The sequence below is a fragment of the Alosa sapidissima genome, chromosome 9 (genome assembly GCF_018492685.1).
Source record: "Alosa sapidissima isolate fAloSap1 chromosome 9, fAloSap1.pri, whole genome shotgun sequence".
NCBI lineage: Eukaryota > Metazoa > Chordata > Actinopteri > Clupeiformes > Clupeidae > Alosa > Alosa sapidissima.
The window spans coordinates 6,369,932-6,396,524 of record NC_055965.1 but is presented as its reverse complement, the minus strand read 5'-3'; the positions used below and the strand labels follow the sequence as shown (position 1 = coordinate 6,396,524).

At 48.4% G+C, this 26,593-nt stretch overlaps 2 protein-coding genes across 2 annotated transcripts in view; one reads left to right on the top strand and one right to left on the bottom strand.

Moving 5' to 3' along the window:
• Positions 1-16,883, top strand: part of ube2o (ubiquitin-conjugating enzyme E2O) — a 30,755-nt gene extending 13,872 nt beyond the window's left edge. Inside the window, exons 2-19 of the mRNA XM_042104762.1 lie at positions 109-168; positions 596-706; positions 842-939; positions 1,069-1,132; positions 1,273-1,416; positions 2,042-2,151; positions 2,695-2,845; positions 3,021-3,123; positions 3,604-3,952; positions 5,538-5,692; positions 5,999-6,111; positions 6,349-6,474; positions 6,855-6,944; positions 7,731-8,538; positions 9,170-9,306; positions 10,964-11,167; positions 11,555-11,612; positions 12,860-16,883. Coding sequence (XP_041960696.1) covers positions 109-168; positions 596-706; positions 842-939; positions 1,069-1,132; positions 1,273-1,416; positions 2,042-2,151; positions 2,695-2,845; positions 3,021-3,123; positions 3,604-3,952; positions 5,538-5,692; positions 5,999-6,111; positions 6,349-6,474; positions 6,855-6,944; positions 7,731-8,538; positions 9,170-9,306; positions 10,964-11,167; positions 11,555-11,612; positions 12,860-13,668 — 3,690 coding nt within the window. The 3' untranslated portion in view covers positions 13,669-16,883. The remainder of the gene's footprint in view (positions 1-108; positions 169-595; positions 707-841; positions 940-1,068; positions 1,133-1,272; positions 1,417-2,041; positions 2,152-2,694; positions 2,846-3,020; positions 3,124-3,603; positions 3,953-5,537; positions 5,693-5,998; positions 6,112-6,348; positions 6,475-6,854; positions 6,945-7,730; positions 8,539-9,169; positions 9,307-10,963; positions 11,168-11,554; positions 11,613-12,859) is intronic.
• Positions 16,884-20,617: 3,734 nt separating this feature from the next.
• Positions 20,618-26,593, bottom strand: part of LOC121719287 (sphingosine kinase 1-like) — a 23,455-nt gene continuing 17,479 nt past the window's right edge. The window contains exons 3-5 of the mRNA XM_042104763.1: positions 23,381-23,475; positions 22,827-22,942; positions 20,618-21,677 (exon numbers count right to left, since the gene is read on the bottom strand). Coding sequence (XP_041960697.1) covers positions 20,720-21,677; positions 22,827-22,942; positions 23,381-23,475 — 1,169 coding nt within the window. The 3' untranslated portion in view covers positions 20,618-20,719. The remainder of the gene's footprint in view (positions 21,678-22,826; positions 22,943-23,380; positions 23,476-26,593) is intronic.

The window sequence follows — 26,593 nt, the reverse complement described above, 5'->3', positions numbered from 1 at the left end:
GGAGAGGAGACCTTCTGAAGTGTGGGTACTGCTTGTGACTCGTGACTGTGCTCCACCGTTAGCACTCACCCCTCTCTCTTCTCTTCTCTCCTCTCCTCTCTCTCTCAGCTCAAACTTGAAGATCGATCCATCGTGCCTAGAGACTTTGTACGACGGTTGAATTCCAATGTAAGTAACCCCCCCCCCCCCCACACACACACACACAGAGACACACAGAGAAAGACGCACACACACAGAGACACACACACTCATTCCTACATTCCCTGTTCTCTTTCAACTCTGGTGCTTTATCGTTGGCTCACTGTTTGATTAAGCTTCTCGCTTAAAGCCGTGGAAGCTTTTGATGAATTGGGTGTTAATTAATGAGACTGTGATGACTTATCACTGAACCGGGCTTGTTGACCCATGTGGATATGAACGTGCGCCCAAACTCCAGAACTTTAAAAAAATGATCATATTCATTTTATATGAGTAAAAATGAAACTTAATAGGTAGAGCCGGCATGTCATACAGTGATTAAGTGCAGGGGTGTCTGTATATGAAGGTTTGTTTGTGAGATGTGTTTCATCTCTGTGTATTGGTTTCACCTCCACAGGATAAGCAGTGTGGTATAGTCACCAACATTAACATAGAGTGTGCCGTGAAGTTGGTTGGAACCAACTGTGTCCTATATCCTGTCAGCAGTCGAGACCTGCAACACATATGGGTAAGAAGCTCTCCTCTTACCTGTCCATTCTTATTTTAGGTCTCCGCTAACCATTTTCTAGAAAGGTTAATGGGTTTACGTCATACCTGTGGTGATTTTCAGGTCATTCTAACATTGTCTTTTCTTCTTCGTCAGACATTTATGTATGGGGATTACATAGTGTACGACTTCTGGCTGGGGAAGGTCTATGACTTGAGCAACAATATTATCTTGAAGCTTTCCAATGGAGCCAGGTAACTTTTTTTTAATGACTTAATCACTTGTGTTGGGATTTTTCCTCACGTTGAAACAGTCTTTTAACAGCTGTTTAACAGCCTTTTTGTGATGCTGCATGCGTGACCGTGTGATTTTGCTTGATGCAGGTGTTCAATGAGTGAGGAAGATGGCTCCAAACTCTATGACGTCTGTCCTCACGTCAGTGACTCTGTGAGTGGAGCCTCTCGAACCATTCCTTTTTCGCTTTCTTCTTTTTAAAAGATGTCATACTGCAGCTCACACTCCTTTCTTTCTTTCTTTCTTTCTTTCTTTAACGTCCCTCTCTTCATCCCTCGCTTTTCTCCTGTCAGGGGCTCTTCTTTGATGAGGCTTATGGGTTCTACCCAGGCCAAGTTTTGATTGGTCCGTCGAAGGTATTCGCCAACGTGCAGTGGCTGTATGGCGTAAAGCCAGTGTTGAGTAAGAAGACTAAGTTCCGAGTAGTAGTGGAAGAGGTAGGTGGACCCCAGCCAAGCGCACAGATGTAGACGCACATAAATTCACCACATTCGACTGGAGCACTTTGTTCTTTTGATCCCATTTCTGATACGTTAAGTGCTAACTGTTGCTACCTCGAAAGATGACCTTACCATGACATAGCAAATACATATGTAAAGTTATTTAAATGTACACACTCACTTTTCATGGACCTCGGTCTGCATTTTGAATTGTTCTGTATCACTTGTCGGTAGCAGTACAGTATATAACTAACTATAATGAAGGCTCAACATTTACCAGCAGCTATTCAGCCAAGCTAAAAGAATAGAAAGCTGAGCTGGGTGTAAAGAGACTTGAAAGGTTCAGATGCAAAAGCCTGTAAATGCCACCTACGTCAAAAATGAGAGAAAGATGGAGAGTGGATGCTCTCCACACATAGTATACGTTAATCAAATAATTTAACTTCAAAACCCACTAAATACCACTCTATTCCTGGTCTGAAATATCGATTTGTAGGCAAAAACCTATAGGAGCCTGATTTTAAATGCTCATTTAAAAGAAAAGTGGTCAGACGGATTTAGAGGGTTTTGTATCTGAACTCTTCACTTGTCCCCCCCCCCCCCCCCCCCCCCCTGGCCACAGGTGCAGGTGGTGGAGCTGAAGGTGACGTGGATCACCAAGAGCTACTCCCCCAAGGGCTCCGACAGCGTCTACCCTCCGCCCTCCACCATCACCCAGGAGAACCTCTGCAAGTACGTCAGACGCACGCACGCACACACACACACACACGCACACACGCGCACACACACACACACACACACACACACACACACACACGTTGCACCAGATGAGTCCATGCTGTGCAGGGGCTGGAAGGGGCGCGTGTCATTAGCCGCCTTTGTTACTGTGTGACATTGAAATGGACTGCTGCAGCCAAGATGCTCATTGTATTCAAGCCGTAGTGTGTGTGTGTGTGTGAGATGTCCAGCACACATCTTGTGTTTTGAAGCTCTTGTTGAGCAGCTCTAGCCTGCTATAATCACACCCAAAATTCATAGTTTGAGTATCCTTTGGTGATTTTAAGGGGAGGCGGTCTGCAACATCATCCACCATACCTCACCAACCAACAATTTTAAGAGCAGTTAGCATTTGCTTTTTAGGGATGAGGGCACAGTCACTTTTGTGAGACTCATTCTTCAACAAGTGATGTGTGTATTCATTCATGTAAGAACATACTGTTAATTTTACCATACAGTATGTGACCTTGGAGTCTAATAATGCTGTGTCTGTTTCAGAGTGAAGCGGTTGGGTTACTATGACCACACGCAGAGGCAGCTGGGTGACCGGGCACTCTACGTGTTCCCGTCGAAGGTGGACGCCACGCGCATCACCTGCGAGGGGCCAGAGGGGGCGCCGGTGCACCCCGAGGATCCCGTCTGCAGGAGGGTGCGTATGTGAGGTCACTCTGGAGCTCCGAGCTTCTCAGGGGTCAACTGTAATCTGCCCCTTCGTCTTTGTAATGTACTGAAGTTTACTGTCCTCCCTGCTGAAGGTCACTCGGCCCTTGTGTCCATTCTTAATGTTCACGTCTTGCTTATGTGTTTTGTTTTTGTGTGACCAGCTGAAGCGGATGTTTAAGAAGGAGCTGGGGAGGAAGTCAGCGGACAGTGCAGATTCACACGGCAACCGTCTACAGCCAGGAGACAAGCCTGACCACGCAGACGGTAGGTGGGAGTCTCGGGTCAAATTTCTTTGTGATCTTGACCAAAAGTTGAACTGGAATATCAAAGAAAAGGCCCAAGTTGAGCTACTTTGTTTCTGACTGACTTAAAGGAGAAATCGGCGAGTTTTCACGTAGATCTGTTTCTCGAGGTCATCGAGCACGGTCGGTAAGAAAAAAAGGAACACAAATGGTTTTATCTAGCTCGAATTGCTACAGCCAGCACCTAACGCAGCCAGGCAGCTACAAATCTACACTCTGGGTGCATGTACATGGGAGCTCATGATTTATCGACAGTACTCTGAGATCTATGTTAACTCGCTGGATTTCTCCTTTAAGATTTCCAAGGATTACATGAAGAACCTGTTTACTTGCCACTTGGCTACTTTCTCTTCTCTTGTGAGAGAGGGGTTTATTACCAGTGGACGAGTGAAATGAGGTCTGTAATTATGGCGTTCACATTTACTCTACTGTGCGTGTTCAGGTGAAAAGCAAACTGAGGCCAAGCATGATGGGATAGCGGAGGACCCCTCAGCGCCCCGTTGCCCTAACAACGGCCCCATGGAGCGGACTGACGGCGTGACGGACAAGGAAGTGCAGACGGGCGAGGAGGGCCACGGCGAGACGCTGGGCGACCTGGACTCGGACGCGGAGGCGGACGACACGGACGACACAAGCTCCATCACGTCGTCGGCCAGCTCCACGGCCTCGCTGCAGAGCACGGGCCTGGGCCACAACCGCAAGAAGAGCATCCCGCTGTCCATCCGCAACCTCAAGAGGAAGCACAAGAAGAAGAGGACCAAGTTCTCCCGCGAGTTCAAGCCCGGCGACAGGTGAGCGCACTGGGGAGAAGGCCATAGTGCTCAGGCCTCTTACAGTAAGCACATGTAACCTGGCACAGTAAATAGTGATGTTCCACCGCACTTCTGGTAACACTCTTGTGCTTCACTTCTGGTAACACTCTTGTGCTTCACGGGAGAGGACTGGTCATGCAGTAAAAAGGAGAGGAGCACAGATGTTTAGATTGCTTATTTTAATTTAGAAAGGAGCACAGATGTTTAGATTGCTTATTTTAATTTAGAAAGGGGCACAGATGTTTAGATTGCTTATTTTAATTTAGATAGATGCAGCAAATTACTAACATTTCGATGTGGTTACATCTTCATCAGAGTCCATTAACCTGGCACAGGGCTGTCTTTGTAAACATTTGTAGAGATTTCCAAAGCAATTGGTTAACACTGGGGAGAAAACATCTCTGCTTTATGGAATTGTAGTTGATGGTTGTTTTTTGGGGTTACATTTGTACTGCTTCAGGACATGATACTGGATTTCGGTGTTCACTTAGAGCCAGTGGAATTGTTTGCCGTTTGCAAAAAAAACCCACACTGCTGAAAAGGCAGTACTGCGCACCGCCCCTTGCCATCGTAGTCCTCATTAAGACTGGCTGCCTGCGTTCCCGTCCTCTCTCTGCAGTCTGTAGAAAGTGTTTCAAGCTTCACCTAGGATGCCAAGACGGACAGGAACTGCAGCAAATGTCAGAAGAGCAGGTTTTGTTCTGGGCAGGGCCGCTCTGAGCAGCTGGAGCCTAGCTGAGTCTGTGTCAACGTCTGCTCTCCCAACGGGACCACAGTCTGGGCATTCACAGTGCTGTCACTCACCCTGCATGCAATTACCTACAAAACCTAAAATATGAATTCTTTGAAATGTACATGTTACAAGCAGATGGGTGCAATGAAAGGACAGATGCAATACTCTTAGTATACTAAGACTTTTTGCAGTTCATTTTTTTAAAAGTTATAATTGGAGGGCAGAGGGTGCAGGTTGTGGCATTCTGGTTAAGAGGTCTGGCACGGTCATTTGCGCCGCAGGCAGCCAGACACTTAACTTGACCGCCTGCTCCCACTCCAGTAGTGCTGTCTGCGGACACACAGCATTGCGCTGCAGTGAGTGCTTGGCACAGCGGACCGGGCTCATCCGTCTGCCAGAGTATCATATCATCTTCATCATCATCATCATCATCATAATCATCGCAGCGGCCAGCTCAGGCCATCGAGCGGCGCGGCCAAACAAAGGAGCTGTTCATCGATCGCACTCTTGGGCCCCTCTGGAGACGGCTAGCACTTCTCTTTCCCGCTCAGCCAATCGTTGGTGCCTCTCCCTCCGGCTCCCTCCAGCTCTTTCCGCTCTCAGCAGACAGGGCCTCGGTTGTCTCCGCTCTGCTAACAAAATGCCAACATTGCCCTCAGCCTATGTAGCAATTAGCATGTGACTGTACTAACACTACTGCAGACCTGGTTACTTAACATTGCTTTCCATGTTGTGCTAGCCTTTGTATAGTATGCTGTGTGGTTTAGGAAGGGAGCCCTGTCTGACCAACACCTACACCCCCCTCCCTCTCTGTGTTGTTGCTGCTGACAGGGTGGCGGTGGAGGTCGTCTCCACAGTGACCTCGGCTGATGTCATGTGGAAGGACGGCCGACTAGAGACGGGCATCCGCTCCAATGACCTCATCCCCATCCAACACCTGGACAACCACGAGTTCTGCCCTGGCGACTACGTCGTCGACAAGCGCTGTAAGTGACCTCACAATGGCTCATTCATAGACTCCATATGCTTCATACATATCTAGATCTACGTGGTGAATTATGGCACAATGCTGCAGTGGCTGTTTTCTTTATGATGCTTCAACACATTAGTTTGTGCTAGTCTCAGTAAGAAGTAGATTGCCACCTGAATGCTAGGATTTCCTAGACTTCAAAGTACATGGATTGGAATAGCTAAGAGGGCCTTAGTGGAGGGTTTGCTAAGAGGGCCTTGGTGGAGGGTTTGCTTGCAAATTATAGTGTGTGTGTGTGTGTGTGTGTGTGTGTCTCTCTCAGCCTCCGCTCCCCAGGACCCAGGGCTTTATGGGGTCATTCAGTCAGGTGACCACAAGGGCAGGACGTGTGCTGTCAAGTGGATCAAACTCAACGCTGCGGGCGACGATGTAGAGGTCAGCCAACTCAGTGTGGGGTCACAGTGTGGTTGCCATGACGTCGGCAACATCAGTTGCACTGACCCGGTCACCTCTCTGAAGCCTATCTCTTTATCCATCAACAAATTATATGATTCATTATATAATAATCAACCACTGAACCTAACGACAATGTGTGGGTTTTGTTGTGCGGAACATTGAGTTAATGTTTATTTTGTTTACGCTTGCGCATTCCTTTGTTTTTCCATCGTCTAGGTGATTGGTGAAGAGGAGGATGTCAGTGTTTATGACATCGCTGATCATCCAGACTTCCATTTCCGCACCACGGATATAGTCATCAGAATAGTCAACCCTGACCCAGAGGACTGCGAAAATGACAGTGTAATTACCAGTTATTCCTTCTATAGACAGTCTTGAGGGAATTTCATTACATTTACACTCATAACCAAGCTTTGAGTGAAAGCAGTCTTAGTGGGCCAGACATGAGAATCCTCTAATACCCACTCATAATGTCTACTGGCATTATCCCAAAGATTCCTTCAAACCCCACCTTGAAGGACTTGTTTGAGTCCGTAAATAGCTTAAACCACATTTGAAATGTCTGGTCACCCACATGCCCACATCTCCCTGTGGTTGTTTCCAAACATGCCTGGACATAGATGTGGCTATGCGAGACGAGAGTGTAATTCCATCTTTGTGTGTGTGTGTGTGTGTGTGTGTGTTTCTTTTTTTTTTTTTTTTTTCTCTCTCTCTATGTGCAGACGTCAGTGGGTCATGTGTCCAGAGTGGATGTCAGCAGTAAGGTGGAGGTGGTCTGGGCTGACAACTCTAAAACCATCGTACTGCCACAGGTACTGAATCAAGCACAACACAAGCACAACACAACACAAACACCAGCACACAAGCCCAAAACAAAGCCATTCCTCGCTGCATATCTCTGATCTCCAAGATGGTGTCTGGAACTGCCTCTCTGAACTTATGTTAAAGTCTGAGCTGTTTCTCGTGGAGATGAATGGCCCTGACATAGTAATTGCAGAGGAGTTGAATGATGGCCTAGAAATCTAGATGCGCCCCTAGCGGCAGCAAATTACATTTGCTGCCAGGGCTAGTCTAGCAGCTCTCCGTTGGCTTGTGAGCTCCAGAAATCGAAACTGAATCAGGCCAATGAAATCGTGTATAGAGTCGTTAGGTGGGCTTAACATAATGATTGATGGCAGAGTTGCAACGGTTTGGCTTGAATTCCCTGCTACTTGAAAACAAATAAGATGGATGTTGCTGTTGGCGAACAGTGACACGAGTTAAGCTTTTGTTAAGTTGGCAAACGTTTGAACTAGCCAACTAGCTCCGCTGGTGGGAAACGCATGGGACTCCTAGCGCTGCCGCTGTCCTATTGCGTGCAGAGGGAATTTGAAAGACAACTGATTATCCCGCCCCTCGGACTGAGCACTGCGAACGGTGAGTGCCCAGACCCTACATTTTAATGTGGGTCTGGCTCGTCAGGCTAGCTGAATGAAGTTTAAATTGGATCATTTAGATACGGCTGAACTGCTCCATTACGTTCTGTGCTTGTGCTCCTTGACTTGATTTGAGCTCTCGATTGATGGATGTTCTCTTGCCATCATCTGCCCCATCCGCAGCACTTGTATAATGTGGAGTCGGAGGTGGAGGAGTCGGACTACACCTCCGTGGAGGGCAGCAGCAGCGGCGCCTCCTCCGAGTGGGAGTGGGAGGACGAGAGCGACAGCTGGGAGACGGTGGAGGAGGAGCACAAGGAGGACCCGGCGCCGGCCCCAGTGCCCACCGCGGCTACCGCCACCGCCGCCCCCGAAACTACGCCCCTGACGCCAGTCAGCGGGGACGCCCCGGGGGCCGTCGGCGCCGCCGCTACCGCGACCCCCGACCCGTCGGCCGCCGCCGCCACGACGCCAGGGAACGCGGAGGAGAAGCCTGGTAAGGAGGGCACGGCGCGAGGCTTGAGGGAGCTGAAGGAGGCGCTGAAGATCCTGGAGAGCCTGAAGAACATGACCGTGGAGCAGCTGTGGACCGGCTCGCCCACCTCCCCGACCTCCGTGGAGCCCTCGGCCGCCGCGCCGACCGCCACCGCCACCGCCGCCGCCACCACGCCGGCGTCTGCCGAGCCGGGCGCCAAGCCCACCAAGGAGAAGCGCTTCCTGGACGACATCAAGAAGCTGCAGGAGAACCTCAAGAAGACGCTGGACGTCGTGGCCATCGTGGAGGAGGAGCGCAAGGAGGGCGCCGCCGAGGAGGAGCGGCCCGCCGCCACGACCGCCTCGGCCGCCCAGCCGCAGGCCGAGCCGCAGACGCCTGTGCGCTCCGAGTGGCCCAGCGACACGCCGGTGCTGTGCCAGCAGAGCGGTGGCAAGCCTGGCGTCACCTTCACCAGTGCCAAGGGAGAGGTGTTCTCCGTGCTGGACGAGGCACCAGGTAATTTGAACCTAATGAACTCTGCTGCTCTGGGAAGGGAAGAATCTATTGCCCCATTTCTCCTCTCCTCACTGCAGTTAAAGTTGTGCAGTTAAAACCGCACTAGGGAGCTCTGGTCTAAAACTAGAGCGCTAACTACCTAAGAAGCATGCAATAACCTTGCAAACACCACCTTACAGCCCAGTTGGGACTGTGTAATAGCCTGGATTGAAAAAAAACTAGTTGCCTATAAAAACGCATGCCTTAAAAAGAGGCAAGTTGTTGCTTTAGAAGAAGGTCTGTCATGTTGCATTACACTTTCACTGTACTCAAATCAGGACTCTGGGATGTCAGGACTCAAAGAGATTAAAGAAATGAATTTTAGGATCCCTCCTTTTCAAGTTGGTTAAAAATAAGGGTTTCAGGGACACCACTTCTCATCCTGACCTTGTTGCTGGGCCTAGTTTTCGAAACTGGCACTATTTTAGAATCAGCTCTCTCTCTCTTGAATTGGCTCAAGGTGTAGTGGCTACACCATTCATCAAATCTCCTCCAAAAAACTAAACTTTCAGAGGGGTCAAGTTTTGAGACAAACGCTTATCTCTTCAGTTACATTTTAATATTTGTCTCTGCTACGTTTCCTCTCCCTCAGAGACTCACACCTTTAAGATCATGGAGTTCCAGCCGGCTGAAGCCAAGAAGTTCTTCAGCACCGTGCGGAAGGAGATGGCTCTGCTGGCCACCTCCCTGCCCGACGGCATCATGGTCAAGACCTTCGAGGACCGCATGGCAAGTCCAGGCTCATCCACTGAGCACCACCAACACACACACACACACACACACACACACGGACACAAACACAGGGACACACACGGATACACACACACAGGCAAAACTTGACCAGACTGAGATGATTTCTTCTCAGCTTACAGATGCATGCTGAACAGAGAACAGTGTGCCTTGAGTGATGGTTTCATTCAAAGCATCTGATAGAGCGTGTGTGTCTCTGTTCCTGAGGCAATCCTTAAAAATATTTTTGTTTGCAGTAACAGCCAAAAAAAATTAACAATGGGTCGGTAGGTAGGTCAATATTTTTTTTTTCAAGATTCAAAGTAAAAAAAAAAAGTACAATTTTGGTCATGGCGATTACGTAGGAATGAATTTACACAAATGTGCATATCGTGACGTAACTGACTGGGTCTTCAACCCGTGCCTTCAGGCGCACCATTGCAAACCTCTTTCTGATGCAGGTTATATAGACCAGCCTTTCTCAAACTTATTTGACCTGAGGCCCGGTCATGGCAGACTTTGGGGTCATAGGGCTCATCTACATGTACCCAGAAAAAAGGCTACAATAGCTCTTGGCCTCGTTATATTGAAATTTGACTATACAATACTCAATGCTATACAGTGTATTATACAGTCTCTGCTCTGTTTCTAAGGAAGTTCCAAAAAACAACGTCGTTCTATTAAGTTTCGTTAAATAAATAAATAGCCTTCCAACAGGTTGAAACGGAGCTTTGATACCAACGTTATCGATTAGTTTCAGTTTCTCTCGCGCAGACGCGCATTGAATGAATGCTCATACCACCACTTAATTGTAGGGCTCCATGTTTAATGACATCGATAGCAGAAACGTTTGTTTTATTTTTTCGTCGATCCGCGGTTTCTTGATCAACTGCGCAGCAAATTGTCAAATGAAGCACCGGGCCAAATTTCACTCCACGACTCCGCGGACCAGCAGTCTCCATGTTGCGGACCCATATTTTGAGAAATGCTAAATAGACCACAACCAATTTCAATACTCCGACACGGTCACCGTTAGACTAGGGGGGGGAGAAGGGATGAGAAAAGATCTGGCCACAGTTCTTCCAGAACTTTTGTGTGAATGAAACGAAGCGTAGGCCATAGTGTGACATGCGTAAAACCAATGTTGTAGAGATGACGCCACAGGGTTTTATTTAAGTGAGCCACGTTTGCATGTAGGCAATTTTATATTCACAATACTTGGGCCTACTAAAAGAAATATTATTTTATTGCATTTGTATTGGTTGTTTAGAGTAAAAAAAACAATCGGTCGGTATTAACGCAAGTTTACAACCGGCAAGTCGGTCGGACTAAAAGGGGAAAAAAATAAAATATGTGGGTCGGTTCTAAATTGACAGGGTCGGTCGGGTTACGGCAAACGAAAATACTTTTAAGGATGGCCTGACTAGTGTGTGTGTGTCTCTGTTCCTGACTAGTGTGTGTCTGTTCCTGACTAGTGTGCGTGTGTGTTCCTGATTAGTGTGTGTGTATCTGTTCCTGATGTGTGTGTGTGTGTGTGTGTGTGTGTATATCTCTGTTCCTCACTAGTGCGTGTGTGTGTGTATCTCTGTTCCTGACTAGCGTGTGTGTATCTCTGTTCCTGACTTCCTGCGTTTTTCCTCCGTGCTTCCTGCTACAGGACCTGTTTTCTGCTCAGATCAAGGGCCCCACACGCACACCCTATGAGGACGGGCTCTTCCTGTTCGACATTCAGCTCCCCAACATCTACCCTGCAGTGCCCCCCCTCTTCCGCTACCTGTCCCAGTGCAGCGGCCGCCTCAATCCCAATCTCTATGACAACGGCAAAGTGTGCGTGAGCCTGCTAGGCACCTGGATTGGCAAGGTAATGTACTTTGGAACTAATGTTTTTGCTTTAGGGAAGACCTGTAAAGGGGCACTTTAAGTGACCAGTTATCTATTTTGGACTTTTATGGGGCCTTGCATTTGATAAGGCTTGTTTTATACCCATTCGTCGGTTCATATATTTTGAGTTAGACTCATCAGTTTCTTATGAGAAGTGGTTTTAGAAGTGGTTGAGTACCTGAGTCATATTGTGTGGGAGCCTTTGAATCAAAAAGACTGTAAGACCTTGAGTCCTGTGATGAGATTTGTATGACTGTCAGAGAAAGTGGCAAATTAATCGACTCATTCTGGCTGGTGGAGATTGAGAATTTCTTGCATTTAAGTTTGCCACCCACTACATGTGTTCTGTGGTTATTCTGTCCTGCAGGGCACAGAGAGGTGGACCAGCAAATCTAGCCTGCTACAAGTGCTCATTTCCATCCAAGGTCAGTGAAAACATCAATGAAACTATATTGGTTTTCTCATTACATGCTAATTTAATTGATGATTGACTGTTATATGGATTTATTGGAGTCTTTTTTTAATTTCATCATAAACACTAGCCTGAGATTGTCATACTCAAATTCTAGTCAGAATATGAGTCTGATACTGCTCCATTGGGACGTAATTATTGGGCGTGTTTCAACCGATACAGGGGGGGAATGCCCCTGCACTCAATTGGATAGACCTAACCAATCAGTGCAACGAAATAGCTTACCATGACATGTAGGAAGAACACACAAACCATCCTTCTTCTCCACAAATGCCTTGATTTCTGGTCTTTTGTAAATGTTTCATTTATATATACTTCTAAAATCAATATCCATTTTGATAAGGTTTGAGGATTGCTTTAATGAAATAGTTGCGATGTATGACCTGCCTGGTAGGAAGAACAGGAGCCATTCTTATTCTAGTCCTGTAGGGCCATCCAAGGTGAAGCCACCTGCCCCGTCCTGCTGCCTGTCTGATCCCATTGCAGACGGATGTTTTATTCATATGGGCACAGACTGCGGCCAGAATCTCATAAAAGCTCCTTGATACCTTAAGCAGATCAAAGTAGGGATGCGGCAATGGGGATTTCAACTTTTAATGATTCTTTTTTTTTGTAATGTAATAGAATTTCTGTCCCAGTGAGCCTCCGTATAGGTTCTGCAATGCAGAACGACAGTCTAATTTTGTGTAATGAATAATTTACATGCCTGAAGATGTTACACTGGGTCCTAATAATGAGGAGTTTGGATATGCTTTTTATATATATAGATCTGTTATTAAAGGAACCGTATGTAAGAAATGTATTTCAATTAATCATAAAATGGCCCTGATGTCACTAGACATTAATAAATCATGTTTATTTCAAATACTTATATCACTGACAACAGTAGTAAGACCAGGATCTTGTAATTTAGTTGCAGCCCTCAACTGATGTTGATGTTGTCATGTTGTGTTTTGGCCTGATGCGCCACCCTCCACCTATCTACTAATCCCAAAGTCAGTAGTGTTTCGGCATCCGGGTTGCCAGCTCTGCCAGTCAGGGGGAAGGGGGAGGGGATACACCGCTCTACAGTCATTTGAAAGTGATTGTGACCAAAACTGGTACTGCAATCTTACATACGGTTCCTTCAAATAATTCAATGTGGACTGGCCAGTACTCTGCTATCAGTAGACATCAGTGTGACTGACTCTGTTGCCGTAGGTCTCATCCTGGTAAATGAACCTTACTACAACGAGGCCGGCTTCGACAGCGACCGGGGACTGCAGGAAGGCTACGAGAACAGCCGGTGCTACAACGAGATGGCGCTGATCAAGATGGTGCAGTCCATGACCACGCTGCTGCAGCACCCCGTGGAGGTCTTCCAGCAGGAGATCCGGGAGCACTTTGACGCCTGCGGCTGGCGCCTGGTGCACCGGCTCGAGTCCTGGCTGGAGCTGGACGGGACGGTGGTGGAGCGCGGCGGCGGCAAAGCCGGTGGAGGAGGAGGAGGAGGAGGCTTCCGAGACCGAGAGCCGCTGGAGGAGATCCCCAAGGCGCTGGCGCACAGCAGCCCCAGCAAGGAGGAGGACCTGGAGGACTCGGGCCTGAGCCACTCCACCACGGCGGCGGCCGGGGGCTCGTCCGGGAGCGCCTCCACCCTGCAGCAGGACCTCAGCCAGAGTTCGGACTGCGAGGGCTCGGTGACCGGGGGGAGCGCGGGCGGCGGAGCGGTGGAGGGGTCGGACGGGGTCACGACGACGACGACGTCAGACGGGGCGGCGGCGGTGGTGTCCACCACGCAGGGCTCGAGTGGCGTGTCGCAAACCAAGGAGTCTCAACCCACGGTCAGACCAAAGAAGCGGAGAAAGAGCTACCGCAGCTTCCTGCCCGAGCGCAGCGGCTACCCGGACATCGGCTTCCCACTCTTCCCCCTCTCCAAGGGCTTCGTCAAGAGCATGTGTGGGGTGCTGCTGCAGTACCGGGCCGCCCTTATTGCTGCTGGCATCGCCGAGCACAGGGAGGACAAATAAGGACCGATCCCCACCACCCTGTCGCCCCCTCTCCTCACCCCCCTCCAGTTGTCTCTGCTTCTTGGCACTACAAGAAAAGATTTGTTCTCCCCCCTCACCTGCCTGCAAAAAGCTGCACTGTGCCCCCCCTCCCTTGCTCTCTCTCTCTTTCCCTCCTCTCCAGCCAGCTGCATCCTCCTCTCACACTCTCTCTGACTCTCACTCTTTCTTTCTTTCTTTCTTTCTTTCTTTCTTTCTTTCTTTTGTTCTTTCTCTCTCTCTCTCTCACCCTCTTTGTGCTCCAGAAGCATTGTGTCCCAGCAGCCTACTGCCTTTACCTGTGACCTGAGGAGACCCTCGTCGCCTTGTCTTTGTACTGAAATGCCTAACTAGAGCCCCTCCCCTTCCCCCTTCCCCACAAGCTGTGTTTGTACCCATTCCGAGTTCCTTGAGCGTCTCGAACATAAGCTACCCCCACACTTCGTCCCTTTTTTGACAAATACCGTACCCCCAAATACCCCCCTCCCCACCCACCTGATGTTGTTCACTGATACTCTGGTCGCTCAGGGAGACATGGACACTGAAGGCACGGCTCAGCCACAGTGGGGAGGAGGCTGAAACGGACATTTTTGAGACCCAATCGAGTCTTGACTGAGCCATTCGAGAGCCCTTATTGAGCCCTTCTGTGTGATTTCAGTTTCTCAGAAGGGTTTTGGTGGGCCCCTGGAAGAAGGCAGGCAGGACGGGACAGATCCAACCAAAGCCAGAAGGCTGTTGATGTTTTGAGATGCTGTTGGTTGGGTCCCTGAGTCCTGCCCATCACTGCTGTGGGAGGGTCAGAGTCCCTGATAGGCCATTCATTGAACTGTTACCACACAATGGGTTTGCACAAGTTAGCCCAGACTGCCCCAGCTGAAAAATTGATGGATGTTGTTCTCATTTTCATCAGTGTTGCCATGACATTAACTGACATGTAGCCCAGTCTGACTTGTAGTCTTTGCTTCCATTTTATGGACTACATATCCCAGCAAAACTGAAGTCTCTGGTCCTTGTCTTCATACCCCATTTTGCTGTTATATTTTTTTTTGCTAAGTTTTTAACCAGTTTGGTCAACAATCTGATTTGAAAATTTACAATGAAGTCTTTAAAGGTTGACGTTCCTGATAGTTTTCTTTTGCCCTAAACCTGCACACATGCACCCATACACATCAAGAATGTTTGAAAACTGCCCAGACACTTAGCTTCACAACAACAACAATAACAACAACAGCCCGTGCTACTTTTTCTTGGCACCTTGCACCAAAAACCATGTAGACATTTTGAGTGTCAAGTTTACATTACTAAAGCCAGATACCTGTTGCACTTTCTTGCAGTTCTTAACTCCATGTTCTTGACCAGGTACCAGACTTGGTGTAACGTGTAGAATGACGCTAGACACAGTCAAAGTTGGAGCTCCAGAACACCTGTATGACCCTGTACAGCTCATTCCATCTTTTAAGTACTTTTAAGAACACCTCTTTAAAAAAAAAAAAAAAAAAAGCAATTCTCATGACTTCATACAAAGTTTTCTATGTATTTGCCTTGACAACCTCATCTCCACTTTTCCCCCTTTTTTCTTTGTGAAATGCACTTGAAAATACTCTTGGAAGTATCTGCCCCCCCTGTCCTGGACAGTGCCCTCTACAGGGTGGGCAGACCTCTCAGACACTGTCCCAGCATGGTCCCCCTTATCCCTTGACATGTCCTCCTTTTTTTACGATGCTGTGTCTCATGAACATGTTGCCTTACTTGAAATGAGTTTTGGAGCTCGACACTCTTAACCAACCAGGTTCCATCTCATCATCAACCTCTTCACCCAATCAGCACGTTTCTCCTGGCGAGTCTTAGCCGGGTCCCAGCCGAGGCGAGGGGCTTTCGCAAGGTTTTTAGGATTTATGAAATATTGATTTCCACTCCGGTCTCCCCCAGAACCACTTCACGCTGACTTTGCATCCTGAGCAGCTCCCCATCTCTGGCTTGTGTAGTGGGACGGCTCATTTACCTCATCTAAAAAGAGGTTAATTGCCACTGTAACCAAGGCGATGTTTCACTGAGTTTTTAGGTCTTTTAGACCTCCATGGCTGACGAAGGGGGGTGTTTGGGAAATACTCATGCTTAGATTATCTTTTTTATTATTATTTTGAGAAGCACTAGATAAGATGGTTTCTAATCAGAACACTGTTCTTGCCAACTGGAAAAAAATTGTCAGCATTCATAGATCATTATTTGCTGACTGCCATTGTTGTGTTTTACCTGTTCTTTGTATTGTATTGAAACTTGATTTAATGCATTTATGTTTATAATGTTGATAATAAATAAGGCAGTATTACTACAATGTAGCACTCTTATTAACGCCAATCCTGTGACCACCCCACACGGCCACCAGGGAGCAGTAGACCACCGGTGCAGACCGCTGCTGGTTGAGGCGCAGTCGTTTCAACAACTCCTGATTCTGCTTGAAATTTTTTTATGTTTACATCCATTTCAGACTGCAGTTTTTTTTACACTGGGGGGGGTCAGTGGGTAAAGTATGGATCAAAGGGTTGACTAGCATGCTTGCTTTTTAAAATTCTCTTTTCTTTCCTTCTTCCCTTTTTATTTTTCTTTCTTAAATATATATCGTAGCTGCTTCTTGTACAAACGGAGAAGAGCGTCTCACTGACTTCAGTTCATTTTGACCTTAGATGATGTCTTGTGGGACACAATGCAGTTCAGAACCAAAAATAAGTGAACAAAATGTAGTCCCCCAAGAGCAGCCCGCCGTCCTATGATTTCACAGGAACGCATTTTTCGGCACGGTATTCATTTCTGTCTCTGATTTTGTTGCCTGTCAGTCCTGAACCGGTCTCCTCACTGCCCCTGTGTCCCCCCTCTCGTCCTCCTCTCTTATCTCTCCTTCCCCTCCCTCCCTCCCTCCCTCTTCCTCCACTCCCACGGAACTGAAATGTGAAGCGACGTCTGGGAACATTGAAAACCGATATCAAGCACATGAAGCTATGGACATTTTTATTTTTTCTTCTGTGTATGTGTACAGTACTCTGAAAATATCATAAATATGAGTGACTACAGCCAAAGCATGTAACATGTTGCTTTAAGCCTTAAACGGCTCCACACAAGACTTGACTTGTATGATGTTGACATTTCCACAGTGGCCTGTATTGGTTAACTAATAAACAAAAATATGATTTGTAGCCTGATTCTTCTGTACAGAAGTCATGATTATATAAAATATATAAATTAAATATATCTATATCTATATGTATATATATTTAAAAGAAAGGGAGTTGTGAAAGCGGTCATGTGAATGCTTGGGGCATAATATGTATAAATTGCTGAGAGTGTGTTGTATTTTCTTTTTGGGATTTATTTGTAATTTTTTACAGTTATTTTGGTTGCATTAAAGATGAACAACTGTAAAAAGCGATGCATTAAAAACTCTTTGCAAGCAGAACCATAGCAACTACGGTGTCAAGACAAATGTCATGCTTTGTTGACTCTCCCATGCACCACAGTATACCAAGACAAGATTTAGAAGTATGATTTTATTTTAGAAGAAAAAAACTCCAGCAAATCTTTTTTTTTTTTTTTTTTTTTTTTTTGGTTTTCTGCTACAAAAAATACAGACATTTGCAAAGTTGAAAAATAGAATTCTCTATCAGACAGTGTCCAAGAAATGGCTTAAATCATCAGAAGAGTAAAAATGACAGTTCTCTAACCATCACCATACACACCTGAATATAATTTGTTTTCCCCTAGAGGCCATAGCAAAAAAAAATACAAGAACAGCAATCAGATTGCTTTACAGTAGCAACATTTTTGGAAACAAACAGGAGATTGATTTGATGGGATAGCTGTATCATGGAGCAAACGGAGTCATTTATTCATGAGAAACCTGTCCGCAGCAAATCCTCTCTCTTCCCCACCTCAAGTAGGATCGCATGAAATCAGACACTTTATTGTTTCTGCTAGTGACCAGAGGTCCATATGCTTTCATCCGTGCCACTTGATATTGTCCAGTCTATTTTTGATTTAGAATTTGCCATTGCTTTTCTATATCTCCCTTCAGCCAAAAGCATCATTGGGAGCTTCATAAGAGAGGTTAGCTATGGTGTTGATGAGCATGAGGGGACGGCTGAGCAGGGCCTTTGTCGTGGTGCCTTCAGCTGTGCTTTCATCTCCAGTAAACTGCTGTTCACACCACTCCTCCAGCCACTAGGGGGAGCTACACCAAGGCACACCAAACAGAATAACAAACTGAACTGCATGACCAGCAATAACAAAACACATGCAGTTTTTCTTTTGTCTTTCTTTTCTTTTTTGCATAGATAATGGAGACATTTGCTTTGGATTTCTAGTCTTCCTAACCAGATATTGTAAACGCTTAGACATGGAATAGCTTTTACACAGGCAGTTTCACAGTCAACACAGAACTGTCACAGGACTTAAAGCCATACTTTTCTATCCTTTGAAGACGAGTAGCAGTGTGCTTCTTAACATTTAAGCTGAATGTAGGCCTAGAAAATGCATGCCTGTAGTAGGCCTATTTCTTCCCTTCCAGTTGAGTGGTGGCATGCTAATTGGCCTATTAGTTCCCTTCCAGTTGAGTGTTCAATGGTCACCACCATGTCATATTTCACATTTCAACAAACAGGCTCTGCCTCATTCCTCCTCACTCTTTGCTAATTATTTTCCCCCAGGCTACGGTCTCCTCTGTTCCCTGACTACTATGGGTCAGGGGGGACGAGAGATTGCAGTTGACGAGAGAGAGAGGGACTACCAAGCAACATGGGTATATGAGGTACTAAAACGTCTTTCTGGAGAGACCCATGTAAGTTGTTTTTTTTTCTTTTCTTTTTTTTTTTAAACGCCTTTCTCTGACAATACAGTACATACTTTTTTAAAATGTGCATTTATGTGCAGTAAAGTCAAGACACATCTTCGCAAAAACAGTCGGAAGTCGAGTCACACAAAGGACACCCACAGACGAAAACGACAAAAACAAATCAGTGAACTGCCATCTTGTGTCCTTGATGACGGTTCACTCACCCTCTTTGTCCTGTCTGCTGCATCTGCTTGGGCAATCCCACTGGAGTGTGCCGGGGGTCACGACCTCTGTCCCCAGCAGTGTGTAAGTATGAATAGGAAGGCCTAACCTTTCACAGTGTCAGCTAATGAATCCACAGGAACTGTGCATGTGGTTGCTAATGCAGCTTTCAAACCAGTCAATATTTCTTCCACAGCCCCTCCTTATATTCCTCTCTGAGCCGTGTGGTGCACTTGTTTAATCAACCACACAGGCAAATCACCCCCCCCCCCCCCCCCCACACACACACACATACACCTCTCCCCTCATCATGTCCCCCCCCCCCCCCCCCCCCCCCCCTGTGTGTATTAAGGCAGGACAGTCATCTAAAACGGTGTTTGTTTGTTGTTGTTTTTGAGGAAGCGAGCAGCAGCACTATTTTCTCCAGAGTGCCTGAATCCCAAGTTGAGCTTTCTTTAACAGAAATAGTGGAATAGTGTAGTCTCTGAGTCCAGCAGGCTCTCCTCTTCAGTTCCAAAGGGAACATAAAGGCTGACGTGTGCTCAACCCGTCAGGTTGATGTGCAGGGGATTTTAGAAAGGGCCGGGTGAGGGGGGGCGGCCTCATACAATCAAAAGAGTGACAGCTGGGGTTGCGATGGGCGATCGGGGGGAGGACAGTTATCTACAGAGCACTGCAGTGCTTGCTGGAGGGGTGGGGGGGGGACTGCCCCTACAGGCCCGCAGCCAAAGACCCAAGAGCAGGTGCCACTAGGGCCATCCACCCACCCTGATCTCCGCTTGGCCACGGCTCAACACTACACTTGCAGCTCTTTTTGGTTGGTGGAATATGCTGGGGTAAACAGCATGGGGCGGAGATGTTGTGATGGATGCGGTGCAGCACAAGAGTAGTGTGCGTGAGTGCTTCCTCCTCCTCCTCTTCCTCCTCCACTCTCACATGACCCACGTGACTGCCAGGGTATGTGTGTATGTGTGTGTGTGTGTGTGTGTCTTGGGGGGGAGGGGTTACATCATTGCCACCGCTGGCCTTCAGCTGCCTCACATCTCGCTGAGTCAAAGCAGTCTTGACTTGCCAAACATCGGAACAACAACAAAAAAAACTAAACGAAAGAGATAGAAAGCAAATACAGACTGCATACGAGCAAAGATAATTCAAGTTGAGTTGACACCCCGGTCTGTAAAAAAAAAAAAAAAAAAAAAGAAAACATGCTGCAGTGTGACTGGTTAGTGCTTTGTTTTTACACTGCGGGCAGCGTTGTGAAGGGATACTACATTACAGTACTACTCTCCCTCCCTGCACTGTGTGCCCGAAGGCTCGTGGGGGCAGACAGCACGGCTAGTGGAGTTGCTGCCTGCCTGCGGCCTGGGTCCTAGTAACACACTGTCACGACACATTCACAGCCATGAGCGGCTCGCGCGTAACGAGAGGCAGCAGCAGAGCGAGCGTGGCTTACTCAGGGTCACCCCCAGGGGGCGTTGTTCTCATCGCTGGGAACGAGGGATGGGGAAGAAAGAGAGAGAGAGTGAGAGTGGGAGAGGCAAATGGAGGGGAGGAAGAAAGAGGAAAGTCAGTAGAAAAATAAAAAAAAAATCATCTCAGTTGTCTCCAGAGGCATTTGCCACAATATTAGACCTGGGTCAAATCCATATCTGCTGCATCTTGCGTCGAGATGTCACGCATGACATATCTGGGTTATTTGGAGCCACTTTTAGAGTGCTGCCTGGAATACAACTGTATTTTCAAGGACTCATACCATCTTTAAACGTCGTGCCCCCACTTCCTTGACATTTGTCTTGTCATTGGATATGCATTTGACTCAGATCTACACCAAATTGCACTTTCCTTTAAAGCAGCAAGAATAAAATAGTCTGAACTGGCGCAGTCGTAGCCTTTGGGGTGGTTGAGGAGGTTTTGTCGGTCGGTCGGTCGGTCGGTCGGTTGTGGTCGGTCGGTCGGTCGGTCGGTCGGTCGGTCCTGCGCGTCTTCGCTCTAGCTGGCGATGAGCCGAGCCAGACTGCCATGCACCTGGGCCTGCACCGGCCCGTAGTCCACCAGCTCCCCGTCCACCGTGATCGTCCCCTTGGCCGAGTAGGGCTCCAGGCGGAGCGCCCGCACCTTGGCGTGGACCAGGTGCGGGCAGCTGGCGTCCACATGGGCGCCCTTCTCCATGGCCAGGAAGAGGCGAAGCAGGGTGGCGCGCGAGATGCCCGCCTTGATGTAGAAGAGGTGGATGAGCCCGTCTTCCAGGGTGGAGTCGGGCGCCGCTTGCAGGTCCTCCGACAGGTGCGACTGGTACATGGCCAGGACCAGCACAAAGTCCTCCTCGGGCACCACCGTCCAGTCGCTGGGCACCGGCTGGTCCAGGGGCACCAGGAGGGAGTCCGGGGGCCCGCCGCGAGGGCCCAAGGCCGGGGCCAGAGGGGGCCTGTCCCGGCCCCGCTTGGCCTTGGAGGCGTTGTTGGAGTTGCAGTAGTTGTGGAAGGTGTGCGTGACATTCTGGCCAGGTGAGGCTCTCGAGGAGCGGCACACCAGGGACGAGCAGAAGCCGTGGGGGGAGGAGGAGGTGGGGTGGGGGTGCGTGTGGGCCGACGGCACCTCCGAGGTAGTAGAGGACGACGCGGGACACGGCGGTGTGTCTGTCGATGTGGACGCCGCCGCCGCCGTCTCTGCTGGCAGGTAGGCCAGCTTGCCCTGGTAGACGCGCAGCGACGCCAGGCGCACCAGCGTGCCCACGGTGAAGCGGGCGGCGCCCACGTGCCGGTACTTCTCGCTCTCGATGTCCACGTCGGCCACGAAGCCCCAGGCCAGCGACAGGAAGGAGAAGAGCCGCTGCGGCTGCGGCGCCGAGCCCAGGCACACGGACGTCAGGTCCAGCCGCGTCACCAGGCCCTTGCACAGCAGGAAGCCGCAGCTCACCAGCAGCTCCTCGCTGGACACCGGCTGTGACCTGTCAGGAGAGAGAGAGAGACGCCGTGAGCTGACGCGCCGACCATGGAAGACAAAGGACACTGGCGGACCCAGCTGGTGAGGGTGGAGAGGTCAGCACCCCCCCCCCCCCCCCAGACACACACACTTTACCCCCACCCCAAAAAGCCTTCTACCCCATATACCCCCCCCCATCACCATCCCTAAATGTCACTCAGCCTCATCTGTCAGATCGGAGCACCAATTACGTCTGTGTCTACAGGGGGCTCAGATCCAGCTGTCATCACCATGCTTATGCTAATATTTGCACAGGGGCACGACCTCATCTGCTTTAGAGACAAACATGGAGCTGTTTTCTGTGATTGGTTGATCAGTTGAGCCTTTTCTATTTAAGGGTGGAATTCACCGAAGATTTAAGAATGTGTAAAAAACTGAGTAGCACTTAAGCCAATGTTCACATCAAATAGATCTGTCATGATCAGTGCAAACACATTGGCTCAACTAACTCAAATGTATTTTGAGTGCATCTGAGAACTGCATAACCCCCCTCCCCACCCCCCAAAAAAAACTCCCCCCAAAAAAAACAGCCATGGACACTCTGCCCCCTTTACTCCCCCCTACAGGGAGAGAACAAAACAGCCTCTGGATCCTTCCTCTCTTTGTGCATGGCTCCGAGCGCTCTGCTCGTGGGATTGTGCGAGCGAAACCCCCAGTGTGCCCCCACCCCTCTGGCCTGGCCCGCGCTGTTCCAGAGTGCTGCCGCAGTCCCTCCTGAATAACTGGGCATGTGCCCAAACATAAATAACATCACAATGATGGGCACCCTCTCTCTCTCTCTCTCTCTGTCTGTCTCTGTCTGTCTCCTCCCTCTCTCTCTCTCTCTCTCTCTGTCTGTATCCTCCTTACCCCTCTATACAAGAGCGTCTTTGCCTTTTATTCCCCACCTCTCTTCCTACATCTCATCCATTTTCTCTGTCTCTCTTTTTCACACACACACTCTGTCTCTCTCATTCTCTCTCTCTCCCTTTCTCTCTCTTTCTTTCTTTCTGTCTCTCCATTTCTCTCTCTCTCCCTCACACACACTTTCTCTTTCTCTCTCTCTCTCTCTTCCTTTCTTTCTCTCTCTCTCTTCCTTTCTCTCTCTCTCTCTCTCTCTCTCTCTTTCTCTTACCCTGCATAGTGATGGATGGAGGCGGCCAGTGCGTTCCCGGAGCCCCCTGGAAGGATCCCCAGTGGGGTCTGAATGGCCTCCTCCCAGTCCTCCCTCTCCATCAGCCCGTTCACCACCTGGGGACAGAGCAGACAGAACCACGTTAGACGACAAGAACAGAGCAGACACAAGGGGGCGCTGCCGAGGCCGTGAGACGAGCCCCGCCGGCCGCACTCGTCCCAAGGAGCCACTCGCTGTGACCCCTCTTCACCACCCCCCCCCCCCCTACGCACGCAGCCTTTCAAACAAACACTCGGCTGTGTGGTGACTCAGACTAAAAGCACAATGCATATCCGCAGGTACAGTATGTGTTGGAGTGGCTGATTAAGTCAGTTTGAAGGGCTGTTTCAAAAGTTTCCAGCGCCTCTGGTGTGCCAGACAAGGTCAAGCGAGTCCACGAAGCACAACACAAACTGCTGACTTCCATTTCTCCGCCTCCAGACTTCACCTCAGGGGGATATATCACACCACCAAGGACAGAGACACAGTAGTGGTGGGGATTTCTATTAGCTCACCTCAAACAGCAGGCCGTCTCCCGACATGATGACCAGGGCGTCCCACTTGGTCAGATCAGCCTCTCTCACCAGCTCCCGTGCGTGGTTCTGCCTCTCTACACAGGGGGGAGAGAAAATCATCCATCAATCACTTAGGCAGTGACAGATTTCATTGGCCATGTCATATGAGAAGCCAGAACGCGGTAATAATTTAATTTGGCCAATGTATATAATCCATATGGCACCGGAGCCTGCTCAACAGCCCTGAAAGTCAACTGTGATTGGTTGGAGCACCTGTTCATTTGCAGTGCTGCGTGTTCAATGGAAATGGAGAGTTAATGAGCACGTTCAACATTATATTACACCATGTTCCACGTAATGTCCCATAATGTTTAACTTTATTAACTATGGCACTTGAGAGCTGTTTCAGAACACTAAAACGTCTGGGGTGCAGTTAAAGTTATGCCCTTCAGAACACATCATGAGTTCTATCTATCACAGTAAGTAAGTGTTAATCAGATCTAGGACACAATTCATTTTGTATAGTCGTTTTGTTGGAACTGTTTTAGTCAAATTGTTACTATTTATTTCACAACACACAACAGGGTCTACGTCAAGACATTCCCATATCAAGTAACAAAATAGACTGAAACGGACACAAAGGTTTTGACTCAAATTGATACACCAAGCTCCTTGACTGAGTTGTCATGTGAGTAACATAGAACTTCTTAGAGTATAAACTTTGTTTCTTACAAATGTAACACTTAGAATATTTTTTGAGTGATGAGTGAATTGTACTCCTGCTGCCTGCCTGCCTCTAAGCCTCCCACGGTGCCTTCTGTCCTCACTGCTGTTGGACATGTGTAATGTGAATGAGCTAATCCTAGATGAAACGCTGCGTGAGGTGAGGTGCACTCCAGCATTGCCTGGTATGTTCACCTGAGGTGATTTCAGGGAGGTGCAGTCCTGTCAAGTGGGCTTACTAAATAACCAGTAAGTAATCAGGGGCACACGGATGAGACTATTAGTCAGAGAGTAGAATGAGTGGAATTTCCCCATCTGCATGACTAGTTTCACTGGCCTTGAGCACATAACATCTTAAGCACTCTCAAAGTATGTGCCCACTCACTGTGAGGCAACACTAACTGAAACCAGAGCACTTGCTGTTTAGATCCTCCAGACTGTGTGTCAGTATATTACATGTATTTATCCATTTGTGTGTGTGTGTGTTACTGTCTGTTTGTGATTGCATGTTGTTTTGTATAATTTTATGTGTGTATGTGTGTGCATTCCAACAGCGTAGTGGCAGTAGCCTGCAGTGGGCAGCAGCAGCAGCAGCAGTAGCCTGCAGTGGGCAGCAGCAGCAGCCTGCAGTGGGCAGGTCACTCCCCTCCCTCTGCTGCTGCCTCATCACATACCACTCTCACCCGGGTCCACACCACACTTCTCGTCAGAGCTAGAGCTAAGATTAGAACACACACACACACACACACACACACACACACACACACACATGCATACACACATGCATACATGCACACACGCATGTGCACACACACACATACACGCACATGCACACACACACGCACGCACATGCACACACACACACACACACTGCTGGCACAGGCATCTCACTCATACAGTACGGCCCAGTTTGTAATGTTCAAGAACGAGGGAAGTGCCAGAAAAGCTTATGCCAAAAAAACAGAGAAAGTTCAAAGCAAAACCACAATCCCATTATCCCAACAAAAACACAGACAGAGAACTGGTTTAATCACTCATAGGATGAACATTCTTGCTGTACTTCATGAAACTATGAAAAATGAATCTTTGTTCTTTGATCCGTCCACTCAGCCTGTGGACGTATTCTGCCAGGTCTTTTCTCCCCTGATCACGCTGCCTAGCGTTTGCTACCCTCCCTCACTTGCACAAAAACGGCTGTCCTCTTCACGCTTCATGTTCACAAATTAATCTCGCTGAGCATCTCATGTCGGAGCTTTTGAGCGATGCCTGGGAAGATTCACTCACTTGACGGAGGGGGGGGGGGGGGGGGCATTGTCCCTCCTCCGGGCTCCGGTTAGCACAGGCCTGTTAAACATGCTTAACCCCCACCCCCGGGGGAGGCATCTGATTACAGGCCTTTCTCTCTCTCTCTTCTCCCCTCTCCTCTCTCTCTCTCTCTTGGTGCCAGGCCCCCGGATCGATTCCCCCTTATCAGTCCAGTCACAGCCCATCTGCCTATGCAGAGGCTCTGAAGCCGGTGATCCGAGACCAGCCAGAACAGAGGGAGGAGAGAGAGGGAAGAGAGAGAGAGATGCCAAGTGGACCTGACTTTCACTGTAACACTTCTGTTTGTTTGCCACTCTCCTGTCTCTCTGGGTCTGTCGCTCTGTTAGCTCTTCTGTCTGTGTCTCTGGGTCTGTCGCCCTGTTAGCTCTCCTGCCTGTGTGTCTGGGTCTGTCGCCCTGTTAGCTCTCCTGCCTGTGTGTCTGGGTCTGTCGCCATGTTAGCTCTCCTGTCTGTGTGTCTGGGTCTGTCGCCATGTTAGCTCTCCTGTCTGTGTGTCTGTAGTCAAATCAAGTTTCTTCCATCTAAGGCTGTTATCTAAGGTCAAGCCCTTTTTATCTTTTAACAATTTTGAAAAGGTGATTCATGCCTTCATTTCATCACGCCTTGACTATTGTACTGCCCTCTGTGCTGGCGCTAGCTGCTCCTCCCTCGCCCGCCTTCAGCTAGTCCAGAATGCAGCGGCTCGCCTCCTGACTGAAACGCGAAAGCAAAAGCACCAGGTGCTTGCTGCCCTTCACTGGCTTCCTGTTTGTTTTAGGATTCATTTTAAAATTCTACTCTTTGTTTTTAAATCTTTAAATGGGCTTGCACCTACTTATCTGTTAAAACCACATGCTCCATCAAGGGCACTTAGGCCTGCTGACCAAGGCCGCCTTGTAGTCCCACCATCAAGGTAAAAGAGCAGGGGAGATCGGGCTTTTGCAGTAATTGGCCCTAAACTATGGAATGAGCTCCCACTACATATAAGACTGGCTCCTTCTTTGCCTGTTTTTAAATCCCATCTTAAAACTTACTTTTACTCCCTGGCTTTTAACTCAGTATTAGTGCTTATTTGATCTATGTTATTTTCTATTTTGTACTGTTTGTCTTTTACATAACTTACTGATATGTTTGTTTGTACCACTCCCCCTGCTCTTGTGTGTTGATCTTTCATTATCTGTCTAT